The sequence below is a fragment of the Somniosus microcephalus genome, chromosome 17, assembly GCF_052327205.1.
Source record: "Somniosus microcephalus isolate GS21.2 chromosome 17, FLI_Smic_1.0, whole genome shotgun sequence".
Classification (NCBI taxonomy): Eukaryota; Metazoa; Chordata; class Chondrichthyes; order Squaliformes; family Somniosidae; genus Somniosus; species Somniosus microcephalus.
Window position 1 is genome coordinate 84,642,319 of NC_141003.1, and position 25,932 is coordinate 84,668,250.

General features: G+C 47.9%; 1 protein-coding gene across 1 annotated transcript in view; it reads left to right on the forward strand.

Annotated features, from left to right (window-relative positions):
• The first annotated feature begins 1,715 nt into the window (after positions 1-1,715).
• The window catches only part of dhtkd1 (dehydrogenase E1 and transketolase domain containing 1), an 89,734-nt gene continuing 65,517 nt past the window's right edge, over positions 1,716-25,932 (forward strand). The window contains exons 1-2 of the mRNA XM_086010781.1: positions 1,716-2,027; positions 25,458-25,613. Coding sequence (XP_085866907.1) covers positions 1,850-2,027; positions 25,458-25,613 — 334 coding nt within the window. The 5' untranslated portion in view covers positions 1,716-1,849. The remainder of the gene's footprint in view (positions 2,028-25,457; positions 25,614-25,932) is intronic.

Consider the following 25,932-nt stretch of genomic DNA (forward strand, 5'->3'; position numbering starts at 1 on the left):
TGGTGTGTGACTTGGAGGGGTACTTGGGTGGTGTTCCCATGCGCCTGCTGCCCTTATCCTTCTAGGTGGAAGAGGTCGCAGGTTTGGGAGGTGCTGCCAAAGAAGCCTTGGCGAGTTGCTGCAGTGCATCTTGTAGATGGTACACACTGCAGCCACGGTGCGCCGGTGGTGGAGGGAGTGAATATTTAAGGTGGTGGATGGGGTGCCAATCAAGCGGGCTGCTTTGTCCTGGATGGTGTCGAGCTTCTTGAGTGTTACAGCTGCACTCATCCAGGCAAGTGGAGAGTATTCCATCACACTCCTGACTTGTGCCTTGTAGATGGTAGAAAGGCTTTGTGGAGTCAGGGGGTAAGACACTCGCTGCAGAATACCCAGCCTCTGACCTGCTCTTGTTGCCACAGTATTTATGTGGCTGGTCCAGTTAGGTTTCTGGTCAATGGTGATGGTAATGCCATTGAATGTCAAGGGGCGGTGTTTAGACTCTCGCTTGTTGGAAATAGTCATTGCCTGGCACTTCTGTGGCGCGAATGTTACCTGCCACTTATCAGCCCACGCCTGAGCGTCGTCCAGGTCTTGTTACATGCGGGCATGGACTGCTTCATTATCTGTGGAGTTGCGAATGGTGCTGAACACTGTGCAGTCATCAGCGAACATCCCCTTTTCTGACCTTATGTTGGAAGGAAGGTCATTGATGAAGCAGCTGAAGATGGTTGGGCCTAGGACACTGCCCTGAGGAACTCCTGCAGTGATGTCCTGGGGCTGTGATGATTGACCTTCAATCACCACAACCATCTTCCTTTGTGCTAGGCTTGACTCCAGCCAGTGGAGAGTTTCCCCCCGATTCCCATTGCCTTCAGTTTTACTAGGGCTCCTTCATGCCACACTCTGTCAAATGCTGCCTTGATGTCAAGGGCAGTCACTCTCACCTAAGATCAGTTAATTCAAAACAGAGACAATCCTGCAGCCAAACTGGTGTGAAGGCTCAGTACCATGCCAGACAGTACACCAAGTAAAAAAGGTCATATATAAAAATCGTTGGGCGATTGAGTCTGTGATTAAGTGTCAGCCATACGTGGCTCAGTGGGCAGCACCCTTGCCTCTGAGTCAGAAGGTTCTGGGTTCAAGTCCCCATTCCAGAGATCTGAGCACAAAAATCTAGGCTGACACTCCAGTGCAGTACTGAGGGAGTGCCGCACTGTCGGAGGTGCCGTCTTTCGGATGAGACGTTAAACCGAGGCCCCGTCTGCTCTCTCAGGTGGACGTAAAAGATCCCGCGGCACTATTTCGAAGAAGAGCAGGGGAGTTCTGGCCAATATTTATCCCACAATCAACATCACTAAAACAGATTACCTGGCCATTATCACATTGCTGTTTGTGGGAGCTTGCTGTGCGCAAATTGGCTGCCGCATTTCCTACATTACAACAGTGAATGTACTTCATTGGCTGTAAAGTGCTTTGGGACGTGGTGAAAGGTGCTACTGTATATAAATGCTAGTTTTTTTTGGAACTGTTTTCATGAAAAAAATATGAACAAAAATTTACTGAAAAATAAAATTATTCTGAAAGGAATGAATCAAATGCTGTCAAACGTGTTTCAATTTTTTTTTAAGTACTTCACAGACCATACAATGCTGATCACAATCTGCTTGCCCTGGGGAGAGGTGGTTGTAGCCAGGGAGCTGGAACCTATCAGAGTCTGGGGGTGGTGTCTGTTGGAATTGTTCCGTCCTCCAGTGATCCAATTGCACATGCCCGTGTAGTGAGGCCCCGGGTTTATAAATCACAGACTCGGGGAAAGCCACCGGCAGAAATTTTATTTATTTTGGGCTGGGCAAAAAAAACACAAAGGATGTCGGCTTCTATCCTCAATGCAATGTTTAGTGGGCGACTTGGCAGCCCTGTGAGGGCTGTGTGCCAGAGTGTCGGACTGAGGCGCCTTTACCGCAGCGAGAGGGGGGTTTACGGTTACAAACCGCACAGGACTGACAGCGGCGTTAAATTCACCGGAGAAGAAGCCCCCGCTCCAGGTCAGTCTTTGGTCGCTGTATGTCTTTTGAAAGCCGAGATTATAATTCGCTGGAACTGGACTGTATACAATGTAACTAGAATAGAGGCGAGGGTCTGTAAACTTGTCCCGGCGCCGAGTCAGCGAGTACTGCATATTGCAAACTTATTTTCCAAGGTAACAGTTTTAGGGAGGCGCTTCATCGACTTTGCCACAGCGCTGCCGACACTGAACCCTCACGTTTCCCCATTGCACTGCAAATGGCTGCCTCTCAGCTTTATATTTACTCCTCCAGAGCACTGGGAGGATTTTACAGGATCAGATCCTGAGGATAAATCTACAAGCTTCTGGCATTTCAGCTTCACATGTAAAGTTTGGGCTGATAAGTGTATTGATTTCTTTGTGAGTTCAATGACGAGACATTTATGAAAGAGAATGTCTTTTAATCTAAAGTTTGTTCAGTAAATTAACTGCATCACAGGAGACACCATCTTACAGATCCATGTAGAACAAAACCGAAACTAAACTAAACTGCCTTGCTTGTCTCGGTCACATGACCTCTGCTGGTCAGGCATAAGTAATCAATACCTGCAAACGTGCTGGTAAGGCATCATAATCAAACAGGCAAATAACATCACTATTTGCTGATATCATTACAATAAGTGGCAGGTAACATTCACGCCACACAAGTGCCAGGCAATGACTATCTCCCAAGAGAGCCTAACCACTGCCCCTTGACATTCAGTGGCATTGCCATCGCCGAATCCCCCACCATCAACATTCTGGGGAGTCACCATTGACCAGAAACTTAACTGGACCAGCCACATAAATACAGTGGCAATAAGAGCCGGTCAGAGGCTAGTTATTCTGTGACGAGTGTCTCACCTCCTGACTCCCCAAAGCCTTTCCACCATCTACAAGGCACAAGTCAGGAGTGTGACGGAATACTCTCCACTTGCCTGGATGAGTGCAGCTCCAACAACACTCAAGAACAAAGCAGCCTGCTTGATCAGCAACCCATCCACCACCTTAAACATTCACTCCCTCCACCACCGTGGCTGCAGTGTGTACCATCTACAAGATGCACTGCAGCAACTCGCCAAGGCTTCTTCGACAGCACCTCCCAAACCTGCGACCTCTACCACCTAGAAGGACAAGGGCAGCAGGCGCATGGGGACACCACCACCTCCACGTTCACCCTCAAGTCACACACCATCCTGACTTGGAAATATATCGCCGATCCTTCATCGTCACCGGGTCAAAATCCTAAACTCCCTCCCTAACAGCACTGTGGGAGCACCTTCACCACACGGACTGCAGCGGTTCAAGAAGGCGGCTCACCACCACCTTCTTGAGGGAAATTAGGGATGGGCAATAAATGCTGGCCTTGACAGTGATTCCCATACCCCAGGAACGAATAAAAAAAAAAGTTGCCAATGTTCTCGTTACCCAGAGCTACATTGGGGTGTAAGGGTAGCCCGTGCCTTGTTGTAGCCAGTGTTGTCCTGCTTGTTTTTGCCAGCTTCTTCCATGTGTCCCTTCCAATAGCTGGAGATTGGGCTGCTGCCAGTTTTAGTGCAGATGTTTAAAGCAGCCACTGGTTTAATACAGGCTGGTAAAATGTTAGAAACAGAAAATGCTGCAAATACTCCGCAGGTCAGGCAGCGTCTGTGGAGAGAGAAACCGAGTTAATGTTTAAGTTCAATGAACTTTTGTCAGAACTGGAAAAAGTTCGAGATGTAACTGGTTTTAATGAAGTGCAGGGAAAGGGAAGGGGAGGGGAGGAAAGAACAAAAGGGAAGGTCTGTGATAGGATGGAAGGCAGGAGAGATTAAATGACAAAAGGGATGATGGTGCAAGGCAAAGGGGGATGGTAATGGGACAAGTAAAGAAACAAAAGATGGATCTAGAGGAGGTGTAAATGGGAATATCAGAATCAGCAACAGCTGTCGTCTGGGGAAAAAATAGGGGCCGAGGTTATGGTCTGAAATTGTTGAACTCGATGTTAAGTCCAGAAGGTTGTAAAATGCCTAATCGAAAGATGAGGTGCTGTTCCTCGAGCTTACGTTGAGCTTCATTGGAACAGTGCAAGAGGCCGAGGACAGGCAAGAGGGAGTGGAGCGGAGAATTAAAGTGACAGGCGACCGGAAGCTCGGGGTCACACTTGCGGACTGAACGGAGGTGTTCTGCAAAGCGGTCACCCAATCTACGTTTGGTCTCCCCAGTGTAGAGGAGATTGCATCGTGAGCAGTGAATACAGCCTACATTTCGTTGTACTGCACTTGTGCACTAACAATGACAATAAAAGTTGATTTGATTTGAGTATACTAGATTGCAAGAAGTACAAGTAAATCTCCTGAGGCACTCATGGTCTCTGACCCTGATTGACCCAGCGACCTTACCTTGAGCTCCCCAGGGAACATGCTATCTAAAGGTTGGGAGTTGCTTAACAATAGTTCACACAATTGGCCAATATACGAGGTTACTTGAAGTATTTAATTATGCGTTTCTTCCAAAGGCTCGGTAGAAGAAATGGTTTGCTGTTTGATCCCTAGACATTAAACTGCTCTCAGCCAGGGCAGCATCATGGCGCTACAGTTCACTTCTGTCTCTGGGTCAGAGAGGAGAGAAATTAACCAGCTTTCCTGTTTATGATTATTATTATCCAGTGGCCCCTGCTGGTTAGTCTACGTGTGGGGCAAGGACAGGATTGGATGTGCTTGTGATGCCCTGTGTAGCCTCTGGTCGTGTATGAAAATGGCCATTGTGCTGAAGTACGGCTGCCCTACATGAAACCATACCCAGTTTGAAACAAAAATTGTGGCTCAGTTGGCAGCACTCTTGCCTCCGAGTCACAAGGTTGTGGGTTTAAGTCCCACTGCAGAGACTTAAACACGGAAATCTAGGCTGCACTGTCGAAGTACTTTTTGAAGTGTAGTCACTGTTGTAATGTGGGAAACGCAGCTGCCAATTTGCGCACAGCAAGCTCCCACAAACAGCAATGTGATAATGACCGGATTATCTGGTCGAGAGATAAATGTTGGCCATGACACTGGGAGATCTTCCCCATCTTTGAATCACTGTTCCATTTAATTTTTGTTTTGGGTGCGCGGCCCATTCAAATTCCTGCACGTGCCCGGTTTTTCCTATTGTAAAGCCGGCAAGCGGCCTGTGTGGGAGTTCCAGACCGCTGCATGGCCTGCGCAGCTTAAAGGGAACATCGCTCTGAATAGTGCCATAGGATCTTTGACATGCACCTGAGAAAGCAGACGAAGCCTCGATTTAACATCTTGCCCAAAAGACAGCCCCTCCAAGGTGTAGCACTCCCTTAATAGTGCACAGGTGTCAGCCTAGATTATGTGCTCAAGCCTCCGGAGCAGAGCTTGAAAGAAAGAAAGACTTGCATTTATATAGCGCCTTTCACGACCACCGGACATCTCAAAGTGCTGTACAGCCAATGAAGTACTTTTTGAAATAACAACAGAAAATGCTGGAAAAACTCAGCAGGCCAAGCAACATCCGTGGAGAGAAATTAGAGTCGACGTTTCGGGTGAAAACCCTTTGTCAAGACTAAAGAGGCACAGGAAATGAAATAGATTAAGAGGCCAAGCTGGGAGAGAACAAAAGAGAAGAGACATTAAGAGGTATTCAAAATGAGATGAGATGGTGATGGGACTAGTGGAGACAAAAGATGGCTCTAGATTAGGTGTGAAATGCGCTGGCAGAATGGGAGACAACTGCCATATGGGAGAGAAAAAAAAGGGGGGGGGGGAAAGGCCAAAACAAAGGTGTGGATAAAAAATATAAGTAAAAATGTTTGGCTCTGAAGTACTTTTTGAAGTGGAGTCGCTGTTGTAATGTGAGAAACCCGGCAGCCAATTTGCGCACAGCAAGCTCCCACAAACAGCATTGTGATATTGACCAGATAATCTGTTTTAGTGATGTTGGTTGACCCCATGACCTTCTGTCCCATGGCAGAGCCATTGCAGGGGTTAGGGGTGGGGGGTCATTACTTTGAGGTTTGCCAATTTTGTATGTCAGACCTTGGCCAAAACTGAGTGCACGTAATTTACTCCCTTGACAATTGCAGTCACGTTGCTATTTTGAGTCTGATGTGAATGGCAACACGATATTGGAGGTTGTCACTGTGCCGTGCCAAGTTGGCCAAAGCTTGACTTCAGCGCCGCCCCCCCCCCCCCCGCATTCCAATCCTTCAACCGTAGCGCTGCCCCATCTTCTGATTCCGAAGCCACAATACGATGATTGAGCCGAGGCTTGCATGAATATTGGAAATTCTTTGTAAATAATCAGTCGTGTCACTGACAAACCTGCATTTAAAACCTTGTTGCAAAACTTCTGTTAATAGCGGAGTAGGGCTCCACCTAGATCAGGAAGACTAGCGTTTTGAATGTTGGTGGAATGAGCCGACTATAGCTGACCATTTCGGCCTGGAGCCTGACCCTGTCTTTTATTCAGCACTTTGCGTAGTGACCAACACAATTGGCAATGGACATTTCACTATCACAATGCCACTGTATCAGGGCTGCTTTATCTTATCAGCAGAGTCCGATTACTCCAGGTGAGAAGCAACATGACCGGCCAATCCAAGACACTGTAGGATAAGAACAAACATGCACAATACCTGTGTGCTTACCTGGGTTGGTTACAGATTAGCCAAGTTAATTTTTCAGCGTCTCAAGGGAAATTTTACTATAAAATCAACAGAGAGAAACAAAGTAAGTATAACTCCAAAACTTTGTAAATGTTTTGCCTTTTGTTACCCCATGTTAAGACCGAGAGTACTGAATAGAACTCTTAATAACAGGTCAACCTTTCATTGCAGTGCTTCTTTCCGCTGACCTACATTCGCTCCCGGTTAAGCAACGCCTCGATTTTAAAATTCTCATCCTTGTTTTCAAATCCCTCCACAGCCTCACCCCTCCCTATCTCTGTAATCTCCTCCAGCCCCACAACCCTCCGAGAACCCTGCGCTCCTCCAATTCTGGCCTCTTGTGCATCCCCGATTTTAATCGCTCCACCATTGGCGGCTGTGTCTTCAGCTGCCGAGGCCCGAAGCTCTAGAATTCCCTCCCTAAACCTTTCCGCCTCTCTACCTCTCTTTCCTCCTTTAAGATGCTCCTTAAAACTTACCTCTTTGACCAAGCTTTTGGTCACCTGCCCTAATTTCTCCTTATATTGCTCAGTGTCAAATTTTGTTTTGTAACACACCTGTGAAATGCCTTGGGATGTTTTACTTTATTAAAGGAGCTATATAAATGCAAGTTGTTGTTGTTATTTACCAGATACCAAGAGATTCAACTATCAACCAGTTAGCTTAACATCAGTGGTAAGAAAGACACTAGAATCTTAGCTAAAAGAACAAATAACAAAACACTTAGCTGGAGGCAGTTCAGAGACGATTCACACGGTTGATTCCTGAGATGAGGGAGTTGACATATGAGGAAAGGTTGAACAGGTTGGGCCTATACTCATTGGAATTTAGAAGAATGAGAGGTGATCCTATTGAAAAATGTAAGATACTGAGGGGGCTCAAAGGTAGATGCAGAGAGGATGTTTTCCCCTCGTGGGGAAATTAGAACTCGGGCATAGTTTCAGAATAAAAGGTCGCCCTTTTAGAACTGAGATGAGGAGGAATTTCTTGTAGTGTATGTACTTTGAAGAAGGAACTATATTCTGCAGCCCCTGTATACTGCAGTGCCAGTAGTGACCACCCCTGTATATAAGCCTGTGTAGTAACTTTGTATAGTAGTTCCAGTTTTGTCTCCACTCAGTAAACACCTGTTATAACCAACTTCTGCAGTCCGTGTCTCAATTACACACGGACGTAACACTGGCGACGAGCAGATCCGAACTTACCTACAGTTCTGCACCACCTCATGGGGATCCATCCCTGAAGCGAAGTTGTTAGAGGTCGAGGCCAGAAGGAAGAAAAAAAAAACAAACAGAAGAAACTGGCGTCGACCGTGGGCAACCGCCTCTGATTCATCGAATTCGAAGATTTGCAGGAGAGGCTGTCGAGAGCGGGGCTTGGTTATCCAGTCTATGGCGTTCCAGCTAATTGGGCTGGTGGCAGGTAGTACACTGATCCTTCCTGGGCTGCGGCGGGCTAGAGCTCGATCGGGTGGCTTTTCAACGGGGCCGAGCAGCGTTGTCGGGAAGAGGAGAGAGAGAGGGTGGAGCACACAGGGCGCGGCCGGTGCTACGAAGCCGGGCAGCGTACAGACCCGAGAAGAGGGAGGAAAGTGTCCCGTAGGGTTTGCTCTGACGACGGGAACAGTAATTAAAATAAAAGAAATTAGAAGCGCAGAAAGCCGCGAGGAGCTGCAGTTTGCCACGGGGACCGCGGAGAGCGGCGTTAGCAGCAGCGCGGGGGGGGGGGAAGTGCGCGAAGACCATAGGGCGTCGCCATCAAGGCATAAAAACGCCAGCAACAACGCTAGCAGCAGCGGAGAAGACAGCGCAGGAGGCGCCATCTGAATCCAGCGGGGAAGAAGGCAAAGCGCGGGAGGCGCCATTTTGTTCAATCGGGGAAGAAGGCAAAGCGCGGGAGGCGCCATCTTAGATCTCCAAGATGCCGAAGACTGGCAATATCACTGCCTTCGATAATGCAATAGAAGACTGGACCACGTATGTGGAAAGAGTCGCAGTATATTGCAAGGCAAATGAAGTAGCCGATGAGAAAAAGGCATCGGTACTACTAAACTTAATGGGCGCAAGAACGTACGGCCTATTGCGGAACCTGATCACTCCAGCCAAACCGATGGCGAAGAGTTTTAACGAAATTGTTGATATCCTACAGGAACACCTAAATCCTACACTGCTGCTGATTGCAGAAAGATTTAAATTCCACAAGAGAAATCAGCATAAAGATGAGAGCAATGCTGATTACCTTACGGAACTACGCAAGCTATCAAAGCACTGCCAGGTCGGAGCAGGACTGGCAGATACCCTACGGGACAAATTTGTCTGTGGACTCCTGAGTGAAGGAACCCAGAAGAGGTTACTCTCAGAGAAAGAGCTGACGCTAGATAAGGCTTTCAGCGTGGCAGTATCGTACGAAGCAGCAGCAAGGGGAGCTGCAGAAATACAGCAAAAGCCACAGGAATACGGCACCCATGAAATGACACGGGGATTTGAAAAATGTTATCGCTGCGGCAGAACAAGCCATGACCGGAAGGACTGCTGGTCCAAGGACAAAATATGCAGGCAATGCGGAAAGATGGGACACATTGCACGAGTTTGCAGGTCCGGGAAGAAGACTAACGACAACAAAAAGGCTACTAAGGAACAGTACAGGAAAGTACAAAAGATGACGGACAGTAGTTCCGAAGACCAGAAGAGCGATATTGAATCCGGGAACAAGAGACTAAGCTGTCTCAAACTTCACAACATAATCGCAAAAGAGGATCACCGAACCATTTGGGTCACCCTCACGATAGCAGGGTCCCAAGTCAAAATGGAATTGGATACAGGATCAGCCCTGACCGTCATGAATCGACGAGACTACGAGCGGCTATTCTCACACATACCCTTGAAAGACACATCCATTGTCTTGAAGACATATACGGGGCAGAAAGTATACCCCAGAGGGAAAATAAGGGTGCCTGTCGAATACAACGGCAAGGAAATACAGAAATTGTGGCCTAGAAATTCAGTTGTTTGCACCAGCCGCTAGCGCCTTAGGAGGAGGAGATGTGGGGCGCTAGGCGGCTAGCGGCCGGGAGCAACGCGATCTGCGCCTCTCCCCAACTTCAGTAAAGATTTAGCGGCGGCGCAAAGCCTTTGCGCGCGCTCAGCTGCGCGCGCAGATCCTGACGTCATTTCATCGTGCAACGCCCTTTGTGCGCCCCGAACCGGAAATTCAGTGGCGCCGCCCTTCTTTGCGCCTGGCGCCCCCAGCGACTGGTAGAGGGGAACGGTTCCCAGTCGCTGCGGGGCGCGGGGGGCGCTATTTAAAGGGGACTCCTCCTGCAGTATAAGTGGCAGCCATTTTGTGCCAATCCCTCTGTGTGAGAGACGGATATTTGGAGAGAGACAAAGGCAGAGAGCTTTCTGCTTTGACTCAGCGCTTGCACAGGTACTTGTGGCTTCAGGCCAGAGCTTTGCACTTGGATTTCACTTTCAGTGCCATAGCCTTGAGTCGCCACATATAATGGGGGCTGCAATGGGTGGAAACGTTGGCTTTCTGCATTGCATTCAAAGGGATCAGAGACGCCGTGAGAGAGTGCCAGTCATGGCCAGACGGAGATTGGACAACAGGCGTCAGCACAGGAGGCCTTACCCACCCAGGGTATACCGCCAGCAGTTCTCATATCTGAACATGTCTGAGGAGCAGTGTGTTCGGAGGATGCGATTCAGAAGGGAGGTGGTCACTGAGATCTGCCACCTGCTTCGCAGAGATCTGCAGCCACATGTGAGGAGCAGGACGTCTCTGTCAGTGGCAGTGAAGGTGACGGTGGCTCTCAACTTCGATGCCACTGGCTCCTTCCAATCCGCTACTGGGGACATTACCAACATCTCCCAGTTCGCGGTACATTGCTGCATCCGCCAGGTGAACAATGCCCTTTTCAGAAGGAGACGTCAGTACATCTCCTTCCCCATGACCCTGGACAAGCAGCAAGAGCGTGCAATCGGCTTTGGAAGAATAGCGGGCTTCCCCATGGTTGAGGGCGTAGAACTGATGAACCAGCAGTGGTCAGGCCTTGCTTCAGGGCTGTAGTGTGCAGGGCATGGCAGCCAAACAAGTCGACCCTTCCCCTTTAAGAGCTGACCGGCGCCAGCGTGTCTGCCTTCATTGAGCAACTCGCCGCACCTGCGCTGCGCCCGTCCTCGGTGTTAGCGCCCCGGATCGCCGGCTTAGCGCCTAATGATAGTCGTGCATCGCCTGCTTTAGCGCAGCAGCAACCTCTTGGGGCGATGCCACTGAATATCGGCGAAGGTGGTGCGAAGTTGCGCCGGGCGCAAACTTTAGCGGCCGCCCGGCTGTAGCGCCCCAAACGTGGCTATACTGAATTTCTAGGCCCGTATCTGTACATACTGCAAGATGGTGGACCACCGTTATTGGGACGTGAATGGATCAGAAAGATAAGTTTAGACTGGCACTCCATTCAGGCACTGACTGTGGCTGGTAAAAAGGATGACGACGTCACACCTGGCCGATTGTCAAAAATCTTAGCTAACGCTAAAGAGGTATTTCAACAAGAACTGGGAACTCTTAAAGGCGTAACCGCCTCGATAAAAATAGAAGAGAATGCAATTCCCAAGTTTTTCAAAGCAAGACCGGTACCGTATGCAATTCGCCCAGGCGTCGAGGCAGAGCTGGAGAATCTGGAGAATGCAGGCGTGTTATCTAAGGTAGACTGGAGCGAGTGGGCGACACCCATCGTTCCTGTCATGAAGAAAACGTTAAACAATAAGTCTGAGGAGCCAAGGAAGGTTCGCATCTGTGGGGACTTCAAGGTGACGGTGAACCCAGTCCTTCACACAGTACAGTATCCTCTCCCGAGGATACAAGATATTTTCGCCTCACTATCTGGAGGGAAGCGTTTTACAAAAATTGACCTAGCACAAGCATATTTGCAGATGGAGGTTGAAGAATCCTCTAGGAAGTATCTCACGATAAACACTCACAAAGGTCTTTACCAGTATAATCGACTGGTATTCGGAGTAGCATCAGCTCCGGCGATATGGCAAAGAGCGATGGAACAAGTCCTGCAAGGGATTCTGGGGACTCAGTGTTACTTGGACGACATCCTAGTGACAGGTGAAAATGACAGTGAACACCTTGCCAACCTAGAGCAGGTGCTCACTAGACTAAGAGAGCATGGGCTACGAGCCAATCGCCCCAAGTGCGAGTTTTTTAAGAAACAGATATCGTATTTGTGGCCACGTGATTGATGAAGAGGGGTTACATAAGTCCCCTGACAAAATTGAAGCGGTAGTTAAGGCTCCAGCGCCTGAAAATGTGTCGCAACTGAGGTCATTCCTCGGATTGGTGAATTACTACCATAAGTTTTTGCCGAATTTGTCCACAATTCTGCACCCACTGAACGCCCTACTACAAACTGGAGTAGCATGGAAATGGAACGATGAATGTAAGCGGGCCTTTCAGAAGAGTAAAGACCTAATCACTTCAAGAGAAGTATTGGCTCACTACAACCCATCACTACCGATAAGACTGGCGTGTGATGCGTCTCCCTATGGCATTGGAGCGGTACTGTCACATAAATTCCTTGATGGTTCAGAGAGGCCGATAGCTTTTGCGTCACGCTCGTTAAATTCAGCCGAGCGTAACTACGCCCAGATTGACAGAGAGGCCCTGAGCCTGGTGTGGGGGTGAAGAAGTTCAATCACTACCTGCACGGTCAGAAATTTACTCTACTAACTGATCATCAACCTCTTGTCTCCATTTTCAACCCTCAGAAGGGCGTCCCGATAATGACAGCACAACGGCTACAGAGGTGGTCCCTTTTCCTAGGGGCACACCAATATGACATCGAGTACAAAGGAACTAAACAGCATGGGAATGCTGATGGATTGTCGCGCCTACCGTTGCCGATGGTGGAAGAAGCACCTGCAGTGGATCCTGTGGAGATATTCCACTCGACCATAGTCGAATGTCTACCTGTGACGAATGCAAACATAGAAAAGGAAACATGAAATGACCCGACACTCTCCAGGGTCTATGATTTAACGGTGAAGGGATGGCCAGCACATGGCGAACCACTGTTGCCAGCATTCTCGCTGAGAAGAGAACAGCTGTCAGTGTGCCGAGGAACCTTGATGTGTGGATCCAGAGTAGTAATTCCACCCAAATTGAAGGATAGAGTGCTCAATGAGCTTCATGAGGGTCATCTGGGAGGGGTAAAAATGAAGAACTTAGCCAGAGCGTTAGTGTGGTGGCCGGGAATCGATAGAGAAATCGAAGAGATGACCAAGAGCTGTACAGGATGCCAGAAGGTCCAAAACGCCCCACCACAAGCCCCTCTACATCCATGGGAGTGGCCCTCATCTCCATGGCAAAGGGTGCACATTGATTTTGCTGCTCCATTTATGGACTCGATGTTTTTAATTGCGGTGGATGCACGTTCAAAGTGGCCAGAGGTAATAAAAATGTCCTCAACCACCACGGAAAAAACTATCACAGTCTTACGAACCATATTCGCCAGAAATGGGCTGCCTGAACAGATTTGCTCCGACAATGGACCACAGTTTGTGTCTGAAGAGTTCCGGAGGTTCTTAAAGAACAATGGTGTTAAGCATTACACATCCGCCCCATATCATCCAGCCACCAATGGATTGGCTGAGAGGTTTGTTCAAACATTCAAGAAGGCTATCGAGGCAATGTGTAATGAAGACATACCCCTACAACACAAGGTGGATAACTTCTTGTTTGCCTACCGGAATGCGACACATGCGGTTACCAACCAACTCCAGCCATGATGTTCGTCAATTGAAGACTACGATGCCGCTTGGATTTGGTTAAGCCAAACATCAGAAGAGATGTGGAGAACAGGCAGTTTCAGAATATGAATGAAAGGCCGACCAGGAGTTTTAAGATAGGTCAACCAGTTTTGGCCCGGGACTACCGCACAGAGAAGTGGCAGCCAGGAACGATCTGCACACGGCAAGGACCTCTAATGTATACCGTGGACGTTGGAGAGAGCATTGTAAGACGCCATGCTGACCAGATTCTAGAGTCACTGGAAAACGTCAAATCCACACCACGATCCGATACACCTGGTGATGAAACCGAAGTACCAATTGCATCTACTTCAGAATCGGTGATATTGGAAGCAGACGAACCAAACAACGACGTTGATCCCGAATCAACTTTGCCAGAAGAACCTGATACCCCAAAGAGGCGTTATCCAGACAGAATCAGGAAGCCTCCTCAAAGACTGAATTTATAATTGCTTAACTTCAGCTAATGTATCTAGCAACTGTAATTGTAAATATGTTATTTAATTATTAATCGAATGTTATGTACTGTTTAGCTAAAAGGGGAGGAATTGTAGTGTATGTACTTAGTCATAGAGTTATACAGCACGGATAGAGGCCCTTCGGCCCATCGTGTCCGCGCCGGCCATCACGCCCTGTCTAATCTAATCCCATATTCCAGCATTTGGTCCGTAGCCTTGTATGCTATGGCATTTCAAGTGCTCATCCAAATGCTTCTTGAATGTTGTGAGGGTTCCAGCCTCCACAACCCTTTCGGGCAGTGAGTTCCAGACTCCAACCACCCTCTGGGTGAAAAAGTTCTTTCTCAAATCCCCTCTAAACCTCCTGCCCTTTACCTTGAATCTATGCCCCCTAGTTATTGACCCTTCTACTAAGGGAAAAAGCTCCTTAGTATCCATCCTATCTATGCCCCTCATAATTTTGTACACCTCAATCATGTCCCCCCTCAGCCTCCTCTGCTCCAAGGAAAACAAACCCAATCTGCCCAGTCTCTCTTCATAGCTGAAGCGTTCCAGCCCTGGTAGCATCCTGGTGAATCTCCTCTGCACCCTCTCCAAAGCTATCACATCCTTCCTGTAGTGTGGCGACCAGAACTGCACACAGTATTCCAGCTGTGGCCTAACCAGTGTTTTATACAGCTCCATCATAACCTCCTTGCTCTTATATTCTATGCCTCGGCTAATGAAGGCAAGTATCCCATATGCCTTTTTTACCACCTTATCCACCTGTTCCGCCGCCTTCAGGGATCTGTGTACTTGCACACCCAGATCCCTCTGACCCTCCGTCTTGCCTAGGGTCTTACCATTCATTGTGTATTCCCTTGCCTTGTTAGTCCCCCCCAAAGTGCATCACCTCGCACTTTTCCGGGTTAAATTCCATTTGCCACTGTTCCGCCCATCTGACCAACCCATCGATATCGTCCTGCAGACTGAGACTACCCTCCTCGCTATTTACCACCCTACCAATTTTTGTATCATCCGCGAACTTACTGATCATACCTTTTACATTCATATCCAAGTCATTAATATAGACCACAAACAGCAAGGGACCCAGCACCGATCCCTGTGGTACCCCACTGGCCACAGGCTTCCAGTCACAAAAACAACCTTCGACCATCACCCTCTGCCTTCTGCCACTAAGCCAGTTTTTTATCCAACGTGCCAAGGCACCCTGGATTCCATGGGCTCTTACCTTCTTGACCAGTCTCCTGTGCGGGACTTTATCGAAGGCCTTACTGAAATCCATGTATACCACATCCACTGCGTTGCCCTCATCCACACACCTAGTCACCCCCTCAAAAAATTCAATCAAATTAGTCAGACATGATCTTCCCTTGACAAAGCCATGTTGACTATCCCTGATTAATCCATGCCTCTCCAAGTGGAGACTGATTTTGTCCCTCAGAATTTTTTCCAATAATTTTCCCACCACTGATGTTAGGCTCACTGGCCTGTAGTTCCCTGGCTTTTCCCTACTCCCCTTCTTGAATAATGGAACTACATTAGCGGTTCTCCAGTCCTCTGGCACATCCCCTGTGGCCAGAGAGGTTCTGAATATGTGTGTTAGAGCCCCCGCAATCTCTTCCTTTGCCTTTGAAGAAGGAACTATATTCTGCAGCCCCTGTATACTGCAGTACCAGTAGTGACCACCCCTGTATATAAGCCTGTGTAGTAACTTTGTATAGTAGTTCCAGTTTTGTCTCCACTCAGTAAACACCCGTTATAACCAACTCCTGCAGTTGCGAGGTGAGGCCCGATCAGAGCATCGGACCTGTGAAGGGGCAGTGACCGGCGGCAGTTAAAAGCGGCGGCAGTTTCAAATCGGCGGCAGTTGCGAGGTGAGGCCCGATCAGAGCATCGGACCTGTGAAGGGGCAGTGACCGGCGGCAGTTAAAAGCGGCGGCAGTTTCAAATCGGCGGCAGTTGCGAGGTGAGGCCCGATCAGAGCATCGGACCTGTGAAGGGGCAGTGACCGGCGGCAGTTAAAAGCGGCGGCAGATTCAAATCGGCGGCAGTTGCGAGGTGAGGCCCGATCAGAGCATCGGACCTGTGAAGGGGCAGTGGCCGGCGGCAGTTAAAAGCGGCGGCAGTTTCAAATCGGCGGCAGTTGCGAGGTGAGGCCCGATCAGAGCATCGGACCTGTGAAGGGGCAGTGACCGGCGGCAGTTAAAAGCGGCGGCAGTTTCAAATCGGCGGCAGTTGCGAGGTGAGGCCCGATCAGAGCATCGGACCTGTGAAGGGGCAGTGACCGGCGGCAGTTAAAAGCGGTGGCAGATTCAAATCGGCGGCAGTTGCGAGGTGAGGCCCGATCAGAGCATCGGACCTGTGAAGGGGCAGTGACCGGCGGCAGTTAAAAGCGGCGGCAGATTCAAATCGGCGGCAGTTGCGAGCTGGTGCAGTCGGGAGAGCAGGAGGCCAGTAACTCTTATATAGGTGGAGCTGTTGCTAAACCCGAAACACTACAGTGTAGTGTCTCCCACCCTTCCACCTCCTCTAACCTTTCAGGGGTTAGGGGAAGTTGAAAAGGTAGGTTCAATTTATTTTATTTCAGGAGCCTAACCTAGGTGGAAAAGGTTCCAGGACAGGAGGCGGCAGTGAAAATACAACACCAGAAAACAGGTAGGTGACTGGTTGGTGAGTACTTTCACAAACTTATTCTAAGTAGAATTCAATAATTAAGCTAAATCGTAGTAAATAAAAGGGTATTGTAAGGGTTAAGTCATGGAAGGGCAGCTCAGACCCGTGTCATGCTCCTCCTGTGCCATGTGGGAAATCAGGGACACTGTCCCTGACAACTATGTGTGCAGGAAGTGTGTCCAGCTGCAGCTCCTAGCGGACCGCATGGCGGCGCTGGAGCTGCGAATGGACTCACTCTGGAGCATACGCGATGCTGAGGATGTTGTGGATAGCACATTCAGTGAGTTGGTCACACCGCAGGTAAAGGCTAGCTCAGACAGTAAATGGGTGACCAAAAGGCAGGGTAAAGGCAGGAAGGTAGTGCAGGAGTCACCTGCGGTCATCTCCCTCCAAAACAGGTTTACCGTTTTGGGTACTGTTGGGGGAGATGACTTATCAGGGGAAGGCACCAGCAGCCAGGTTCAGGGCACCATGACTGGCTCTGCTGCACAGAAGGGCGGGAAAAAGAGGGATAGGGCTATAGTGATAGGGGATTCAATTGTAAGGGGGATAGATAGGAGTTTCTGTGGCCGAGACCGAGACTCCAAGATGGTATGTTGCCTCCCTGGTGCAAGGGTCAAGGATGTCTCGGAGAGGGTGCAGAGCATTCTGAAGGGGGAGGGGGATCAGCCAGTTGTCGTGGTACATGTAGGTACCAACGATGTAGGTAAAAAGAGGGAGGAGGTCCTACAAGCTGAATTTAGGGAGTTAGGAGCTAAATTGAAAAGTAGGACCTCAAAGGTAGTAATCTCTGGATTGCTACCAGTGCCACGAGCTAATAAGTTTAGAGAGAGTAAGATAGATAAGCTAAATACGTGGCTTGAGCAGTGGTGCAAGGGAGAGGGATTTAAATTCTTGAGGCATTGGAACCAGTTCTTGGGGAGGAGTGACCTGTACCAAGGGGACGGTCTACACCTGAACTGTGAGGGAGCCGATGTCCTCGGGGTAATATTTTCTAGGGCGGTTCGGGAGGATTTAAACTAATTTGGCAGGGGGATGGGAACCTAGGTAGTGGAAAAGAGGGAAGTCATATGAAGTCAGAAATAGATGGTAGAAAGGTGAGAAGCAATAAGCAAAGGAGAGAAACACAAAGGGCCAAACTAATCCACAATGAGAGTGTGAAAAAAGCAAGCCTGAAGGCTTTGTATCTTAATGCTAGAAGCATTAGGAACAAGGTGGATGAATTAGTTGTGGAAATAGAGGTAAACAAGTATGATTTGATTGGGATTACAGAAACGTGGCTGCAGGGTGGGCAAGGCTGGGAACTTAACATCCAGGGATATACAATATTTAGGAAGGATCGGCAAAAAGGTAGGGGAGGTGGGGTAGCATTGCTGGTAAAGGAGGGGATTAATGCAATGGAAAGGAAGGATATTAACTCGGATGAAACGGAATCTGTATGGGTAGAAATGAGAAATAGCAAGGGGAGGAAAACGTTAGTGGGTGTGATATATAGGCCTCCAAATAGTAATATGGAGGTGAGGGAAGGCATAAAAAGGGAAATTAGAGAAGCGTGCGATAAGAGCACAGCTGTCATCATGGGTGACTTTAATTTACATATTGATTGGACTACCCAAATTAGTAAAAATTCTGAGGAGGAGGAATTCCTGGAATGTTTTCAGGACGGTTATCTGGACCAATATGTCGAGGAGCCGACTCGAGATCAGGCCATTTTAGACTGGGTATTGTGCAATGAGAAGGGACTTATCAGCAATCTTCTTGTACGAGGCCCCTTGGGTCAGAGCGATCATAATATGATCGAGCTCTCAGTCGAGATGGAGAGTGAGGAAATTGAATCAGAGACTAAGGTCCAGAACTTAAATAAAGGGAATTACGAGGGTATGAGACGGGAATTGGGTAAGATTGATTGGGTGGTGTTTCTGGGGGGATTGACAGTGGAGAGACAATGGCAAGCATTCAAAGATAGAATGGAAGATTTCCAGAACATGTTTATACCGGTTTGGCATAAAAATAAACCTAAAAAGGTGACTCAACCGTGGATAACGAGGGAAATTAGGGACAGCATAAAATAAAAAAAAAGGGCATATCAACTGGCAAAAAAAAGCACCAGACCGGAAGATTGGGGGCAGTACAGGATACAGCAAAAGAGGACAAAGGGATTAATCAGGAAGGGGAAAATAGAATACGAAAGTAAACTTGCAGCAAACATAAAGACAGACTGCAAAAGCTTTTATCGGTATATCAGGAGGAAAAGACTGGTAAAATCCCAAGTCGGTCCCTTGCAGTCCGATTCGGGAGAACATATAATGGAGAATAAGGAAATGGCAGACCAATTAAACTCATACTTTGGTTCTGTATTCACAAAGGAGGACACAAATAACCTCCCAGGAATATCGGCAAACATAGGGACTAATGAGAGGGAGGAGCTGACAGAAATTAGTATCTCTAGGGATATGGTGTTGGGTAAGTTGAGGGGACTGAAGGCCGACAAATCCCCGGGGCCTGATAAACTACATCCTAGGGTACTTAAGGAGGTGGCCCTGGAGATAGCAGATGCTCTAAGGATCATCTTCCGGAACTCCATTGACTCGGGAACAGTACCCGTGGATTGGAGGGTAGCTAATGTTACCCCAATATTTAAAAAGGGGGGTAGAGAGAAAGCAGGGAATTATAGACCAGTAAGCCTTACATCGGTTGTGGGCAAAATGCTAGAGTCCATTATTAAGGATAAAATAGCGGAGCACTTGACAAATGGGGAAAGGATCGGACAGAGTCAACATGGATTTACAAAGGGTAAATCGTGTTTGACTAATCTGCTGGAATTTTTTGAGGAAGTAACTGGTAAAATAGATGGGGGAGAGCCAGTGGATGTGGTGTACCTTGACTTCCAGAAAGCCTTCGATAAGGTCCCACACAAAAGATTATCATGCAAAATTAAGGCTCATGGGATTGGGGGCAAAGTATTAACGTGGATAGAGAACTGGCTGGCGGATAGAAAACAGAGAGTTGGAATAAACGGCTCGTTTTCGGAGTGGCAGGCAGTGACCAGCGGGGTGCCGCAAGGATCTGTCCTGGGACCCCAGCTGTTCACAATATATATAAATGATCTGGATCAGGGAATTGGATGCAATATTTCCAAATTCGCTGACGACACTAAACTAGGAGGAGGGGTGGGCTCTGATGAGGATGTCAGGAGGCTACAGTGCGATTTGGACAGGTTGGGGGAATGGGCGGATACGTGGCAGATGCACTATAATGTGGATAAATGCGAGGTTATCCACTTTGGGGGTAAAAACAGGAGGGTAGATTATTATCTAAATGGCAATAGATTGGGAGATGGGGAAGTGCAGAGGGACCTGGGTGTTCTTGTGCACCAGTCACTGAAGGAGAGCATGCAGGTGCAACAGGCGATTAAGAAGGCAAATGGTATGTTGGCCTTCATATCAAGGGGGTTCGAGTATAGGAATAGGGATACCTTACTACAGCTGTACAAGGTGCTGGTGAGACCGCATCTGGAGTATTGTGTACAGTTTTGGTCGCCCCATCTGCGGAAGGATGTTCTTGCCATGGAAAGAGTGCAACGGCGATTCACCAGGCTGATACCTGGAATGGCGGGAATGACCTACGAAGAGAGATTAAATAGTTTGGGCTTGTACTCACTGGAGTTTAGAAGATTGAGAGGGGATCTCATCGAAACATATAAAATTATGGCAGGCCTGGACAGGCTGAATTCAGAGAGAATGTTTCCAATGGCCGGGGAGCACAGAACCAGGGGCCACAGTCTAAAAATAGCGGGCAAATCATTTAAAACAGAGATGAGGAAAAATTTCTTCACTCAGAGTGGTGAGCCTGTGGAATTCCCTGCCACAGAGGGCTGTGAAGGCTAATTCAATAAATATTTTCAAGAGAGAATTGGATATATTTCTGAAGGCTAAGGGGATTAAGGGTTACGGAGAAAAGGCGGGGACGGGGTACTGAACTGGTAAGATCAGCTATGATCTCAGACGAAGATCAGCCATGATCTCATTGAATGGCGGAGCAGGCTCGAAGGGCCGAATGGCCTACTCCTGTTCCTATCTCTATGTTTCTATGTGTCTCAATTACACACGGACGTAACATTTCTTCTCTGAGGGTCGTAAATCTGTAGAATTCTCTACCCCAGAGAGCCGTGGAGGCTGGGTCATTAAATACATTTAAGGTGGAGATAGATAGATTTTTACAAGATAAGGGAGTGAAGGGTTATGGGGAGCGGGCAGGAAAGTGGCTTTGAGCCCAAGATCAGCCATGATCTTATTGAATGGTGGAGCAGGCTCGAGGGGCCAAGTGGCCTATTCCTGCTCCTATTTCTTATGTTCTTAGAGAAGGAGAAGATAATAAAATACAGTCAGCATGGATTTCTACAAGGAAGGTCATGGTTAACCAACCTTATTGAATTCTTTGAAGAAATAACAGAGTAGACAAGGACAATGCAGTGGATGTAGTATACATGGACTTTCAGATACATAAGGAATAGGAGCAGGCCTTATGGCCCCTCGAGCCTGCTCCGCCATTCAATAAGCTGATCTTCTACCTCAACTCCACTTTCCCACCCCATCCCCATATCCTTTGATTCCCTTAGTATCCAAAAGTCTATCTATCTCAGCCTTGAATATATTCAACTACAGCACTTTGAGGTAGAGAATTCCAAAGATTCACAACCCTCTGAGTGAAGAAATTTCTCCTCATCTCAGTCCTAAATGGCCGACCCCTTACCCTGAGAAGGCCTTCGATAAGGTGCCGCATAAGAGAAACATGGCAAAGGTGAGGGCGTGTGCGGTCAGGGGCTAGGTAGCAGAATGGATTGAAAGATGTCTGCAAAACAGAGGGTAGGTGCTTTGGCCGGTTTCTCAGACTGGCAGAAAGTGGGAAGTGGTTTCCCGCAGGGATCTGTGCCGGGACCGCTATTGTTCGTATCCATAGATGATTTGGACTCGGAACTGACAGATAAATAGCAAATGAAATTCAATACGTTGCGAAGTGTGAGCTGGTTCATTTTGGAAGGAGAAATAAGGAGGTCACTTATTCATTGGAAGGTAAGACATTAAATAGGGTAGAATGGCAAAGAGATCTGGTGATACAGATACATACATCACTAAAAGTAGCATCAATAGTTGATGAGGCCTTAAAGTGTGCAAAGAAAATACTGGGGTTCATTTCTAGAGGAATAGAACACAAAAGGAGGGAGGTAATGTTAAATTTATATCGAACCTTGGTTAGACCACACTTGGAGTCGTGCGTGCAGTTCTGGTCTCCATACTACAAAAAGGATATTGAAGCACCAGAGAAAAGATTTACAAGGATGTTACCAGAATTGAGAGGATGTAACTATCGGGGAATATTGAGGAGGCTGGGGCTCTTTTCTCTGGAAAAGAGAAGATAGAGGTCTTTAAAATAATGATGGCGTTCAATAGGGTGGATGTGGAGAATCTGTTTCCACTTGTGGGTGAGTCCAGAACAAGGGGGCATAAATAACAGACAGTCACCAACAGATCCGATAAATGATTTAGGAGGAATATCTTTACACAGAGAGCGTTGAGAATGTGGAACTCGCTGCCACAGGGAGTGGTTGAACCAGAGAGCGTTGATGCATTTAAGGTGAGGATTGATACATGAGGGAGAAGGGAATGGAGGCAGAATGGGAAGAAGTAATTAGAGTGGGAGGAGGCTCTTGTGGAGTATAAACACTGGCGTAGACCAGTTGGGCCTATCGGTGCTGTAGCCTCTATTTTGGACAAGACTATTTGGACAAGCCCACATTTCTTGTCCATCCCTAGTTTCACCGAGGGCACCAAGAGCCAACCACAGAGTGTGGACTGGAGCCACATGTAGGCCAGGTTCCCTACCCCGAGAAGCATCAATGAATCATAAACAAAAACCAGAAAATGTTGGAAACACTCAGCAAGTCGGCACCGCACCGGTGGAGAGAAGTGATAAGTTAATGTTTCTGGCAGAGCCCTTCACCAGAACGAAAAGATGTAACATGAACAGCTTATAAGAAGGAACAGAGCGAGGGAAGCAAGAAAGACTTGCATTTCTATAGCGCCTTTCATGACCTCTGGACATCCCAAAGCGCTTTACAGCCAATGAAGTACTTTTTGAAGTGTAGTCACTGTTGTAATGTAGGAAACGCGGCAATTTGCGCACAGCAAGCTCCCGCAAACAGCAATGTGATAATGACCAGATAATCTGTCTTAGTGATGATGATTGAGGATTAATATTGGCCCCAGGACATCGGGGATAACTCCCCTGCTCCTCTTCGAAATAGTGCCGTGGGATCTTTTACGCCCACCTGAGAGAGCCGGCGAGAACTCGGTTTTACGTCTCATCCAAAAGACGGCACCTCCGACAGTGCAGCACTCCCTCAGCACTACACTGGGAGTGTCAGCCTGGATTTTTGTGCTCAAATCTCTGAAGTCATCAGAAAAGATTCTGAAAAGTGATGAGATGGATAACTGACAGAAATGATAATAGTATAAGATAAAAGGAGGTGTAATAAGGGAGATAAAAGACATATACGAGACCTGGAGCATGTGTGAATCATTAAAGGAGGTAAGCTGAGGTGGAGCATGCAAACCTGGCCAAGTGGAGAAGGTTTCAGTGACCCAGGTGTCTGGCAAGTCAGCATCAGGGGTGCTGCTTACCCTACAGGTGGTGTACAGATGGTGCTCCCTGCCCCATCCATGGAAACACTCGTTCACTCATCCTACTGTTGGAGATGAAATGGGAGCTGTGGTTAAGGTCTGAAGTCGTTGAAGTCAATATGAAGATTAGTTAATTAATTAAATCTGGAATAAAAAGCTAGTATCAGTAATGGTGACCATGAAACTAGCAGATTGTCGTAAAAACCCATCTGGTTCACTAATGCCCTTTAGGGAAGGAAATCTGCCGTCCTTACCTGGTCTGGCCTATATGTGACTCCAGACCCACAGCAATGTGGTTGGCTCTTAACTGCCCTCTGAAATGGCTGAGCGAGACACTCAGTTGTACCAAACCGCTACAAAGAAGTATACTAAGAATAAAACCGGGCAGACCACCCAGCATCGACCTCGGCACGGGACACGCCTTCATCGTCGCTGTGCCAAAATCCTGGAACTCCCTCCCCAACAGCACTGTGGGAGCACCTTCACCACACGGACTGCAGCGGTTCAAGAGGGCGGCTCACCACCACCTCCTCGAGGGCAATTAGGGATGGGCAATAAATGCTGTCCTCGCCAGCGATGCCCACATCTCGTGAATGAATAAAAAAATGAAGGCCGGATGACTGCAAAGCGCCGAGTAGAAAGATAAGGTGCTGTTCCTCAAGCTTGCATTGAGCTTCACTGGAACAGTGTCGAAGGATACGGTCAGAGAATTCAAGTGGTAAGTGATCTCAGGGTCGCAATTGCGGACAGAATGGAGGTGTTTAGCAATACAATGTATGGCCATTTTACAAATTCCTATTTATACGTAAGATCTCTGCTAAAACTGCTGCATTAATCAAAAAAATTAAAGAAACATTGATTTTGAACAAACAGCAGGCCAGGCAGCATCGAGGAGAGAGAAACAGAGTTAACGTTTCGGGTCGAACCCTTGTTCATCTTCATTGCTTTCTGCTTCCCTTCTCGTGTTTGATCAGGTATCTGCCAAGTCTGCCTTCCATCCTATCACAGACCTTCCCTTTGTTCTTTCCTCCCCTCCTCCATGCCCCTGCTTAAAAATCTCTCTTCCCTATCCTTTTCCGGTTCTGACGACGGGTTCGACCCAAAGCGTTAACTCTGTTTCTCTCTCCTCGATGCTGCCTGACCTGCTGAGTGTTTCCAGCAATTTCTGTTGTTATTTCAGATTTCCAGCATCCGCAGTGTTTTGCTATTGTATTCAAATCAAATCAAAATCAAATCAACTTTTATTGTCATTGTTAGTGCACAAGTGCAGTACAACGAAATGTAGGCTTGCGGCTCCCGAGAGTGTACATTTGGATTAAGACATTTAAACATTCAACATACATTTGGCTTGTAGTATACTAACATAAATATAACCATAATAAAGTGCATTGGCAGATGTGCAGGCTTTAGAGTTTATTTGTGGAGTTCAGTAGGATGACAGCCCTGGGAAAGAAGCTGTTCCTAAATCTGGTCGTACGGGTGCGAATGCATCTGTAGCGTCTCCCAGATGGCAGGAGGGCGAACAGACTGTGGCTGGGGTGGGTAGGGTCTTTGATGATGGACCGTGACCTCCGTAGACAGCGTTTCTGGTATATGTGCTCAATGGTCGGTAGCCGGGTGCCGGTAATGCGTTGGGCAGTTTTGACTACCCGCTGCAGGGCTTTCCGGTCATAGTAGCTACAGCTGCCATACCATACTGTGATACAGTTTGTCAGGATGCTCTCTATTGTGCAGCGGTAAAAGTTAGAGAGGATCAGGGGTGACAGGTTACATCCCTTCAGCCTCCTTAGGAAATATAGGCGCTGCTGGGCCTTCTTCACCAGAGAGGAGGTGTTGAGGGACCAGGAGAGGTCTTCCGTGATGTGGACTCCGAGGAACTTAAAGCTGTCCACCCTTTCCACCACAGCCCCATTGATGTGGATGGGGGTGTGACTTCCGCCTTTCGACTTCCTGAAGTCCACAATGATTTCTTTGGTTTTCTTGGTGTTAAGGGCCAGGTTGTTATCGGCGCACCACTTCACGAGATGCTGGACCTCCTCCCTGTAGGCTGACTCATCGTTGTTGGTGATTTTGAACATATGGACAAACTGTTCCTCCTGCATTATTACTCGTTAAACCTCCAGATATTCAGTACGTTGTCTTTTTATTTTCCAGTTGACCATGGTTTAGTGCGGCTGGTGACAGCTTATCGCGAACATGGCCACAAAGCAGCTAAAATCAACCCATTGTGTCAAGATGTGCGCGAGATGATTCCCGAAATCCAGGTCTTAACTGAAGCACTTCAGGGTCACGATCTGTTCCACACAAAAGGTGAGTCTGCTTCAGTAAATGGACTGACTAGTTTTGTTCGAAGAAATTAGAATTTCCCGCTGTTTCCACCTGGTTGTGGCAGAGATTGCAGGAGCGTGATATTTTACACTGTGGTGTACCGATCACAGAAAGGACACAATCCGCTTTTCGGTCCGTAGACTATAAATCAGGCGTCATGCCTTTAAGAAGGATCACACCTTTAAGAAACTCGATCTGCAACATAGTTAAGCCCATAGCGGGGGAGGGGCAGTCGAAGCTGTGGACTGATGAAAGACAGTCGGACTTGGTGTAGTCTCTGACGCCATTTTTGTGTTCAACA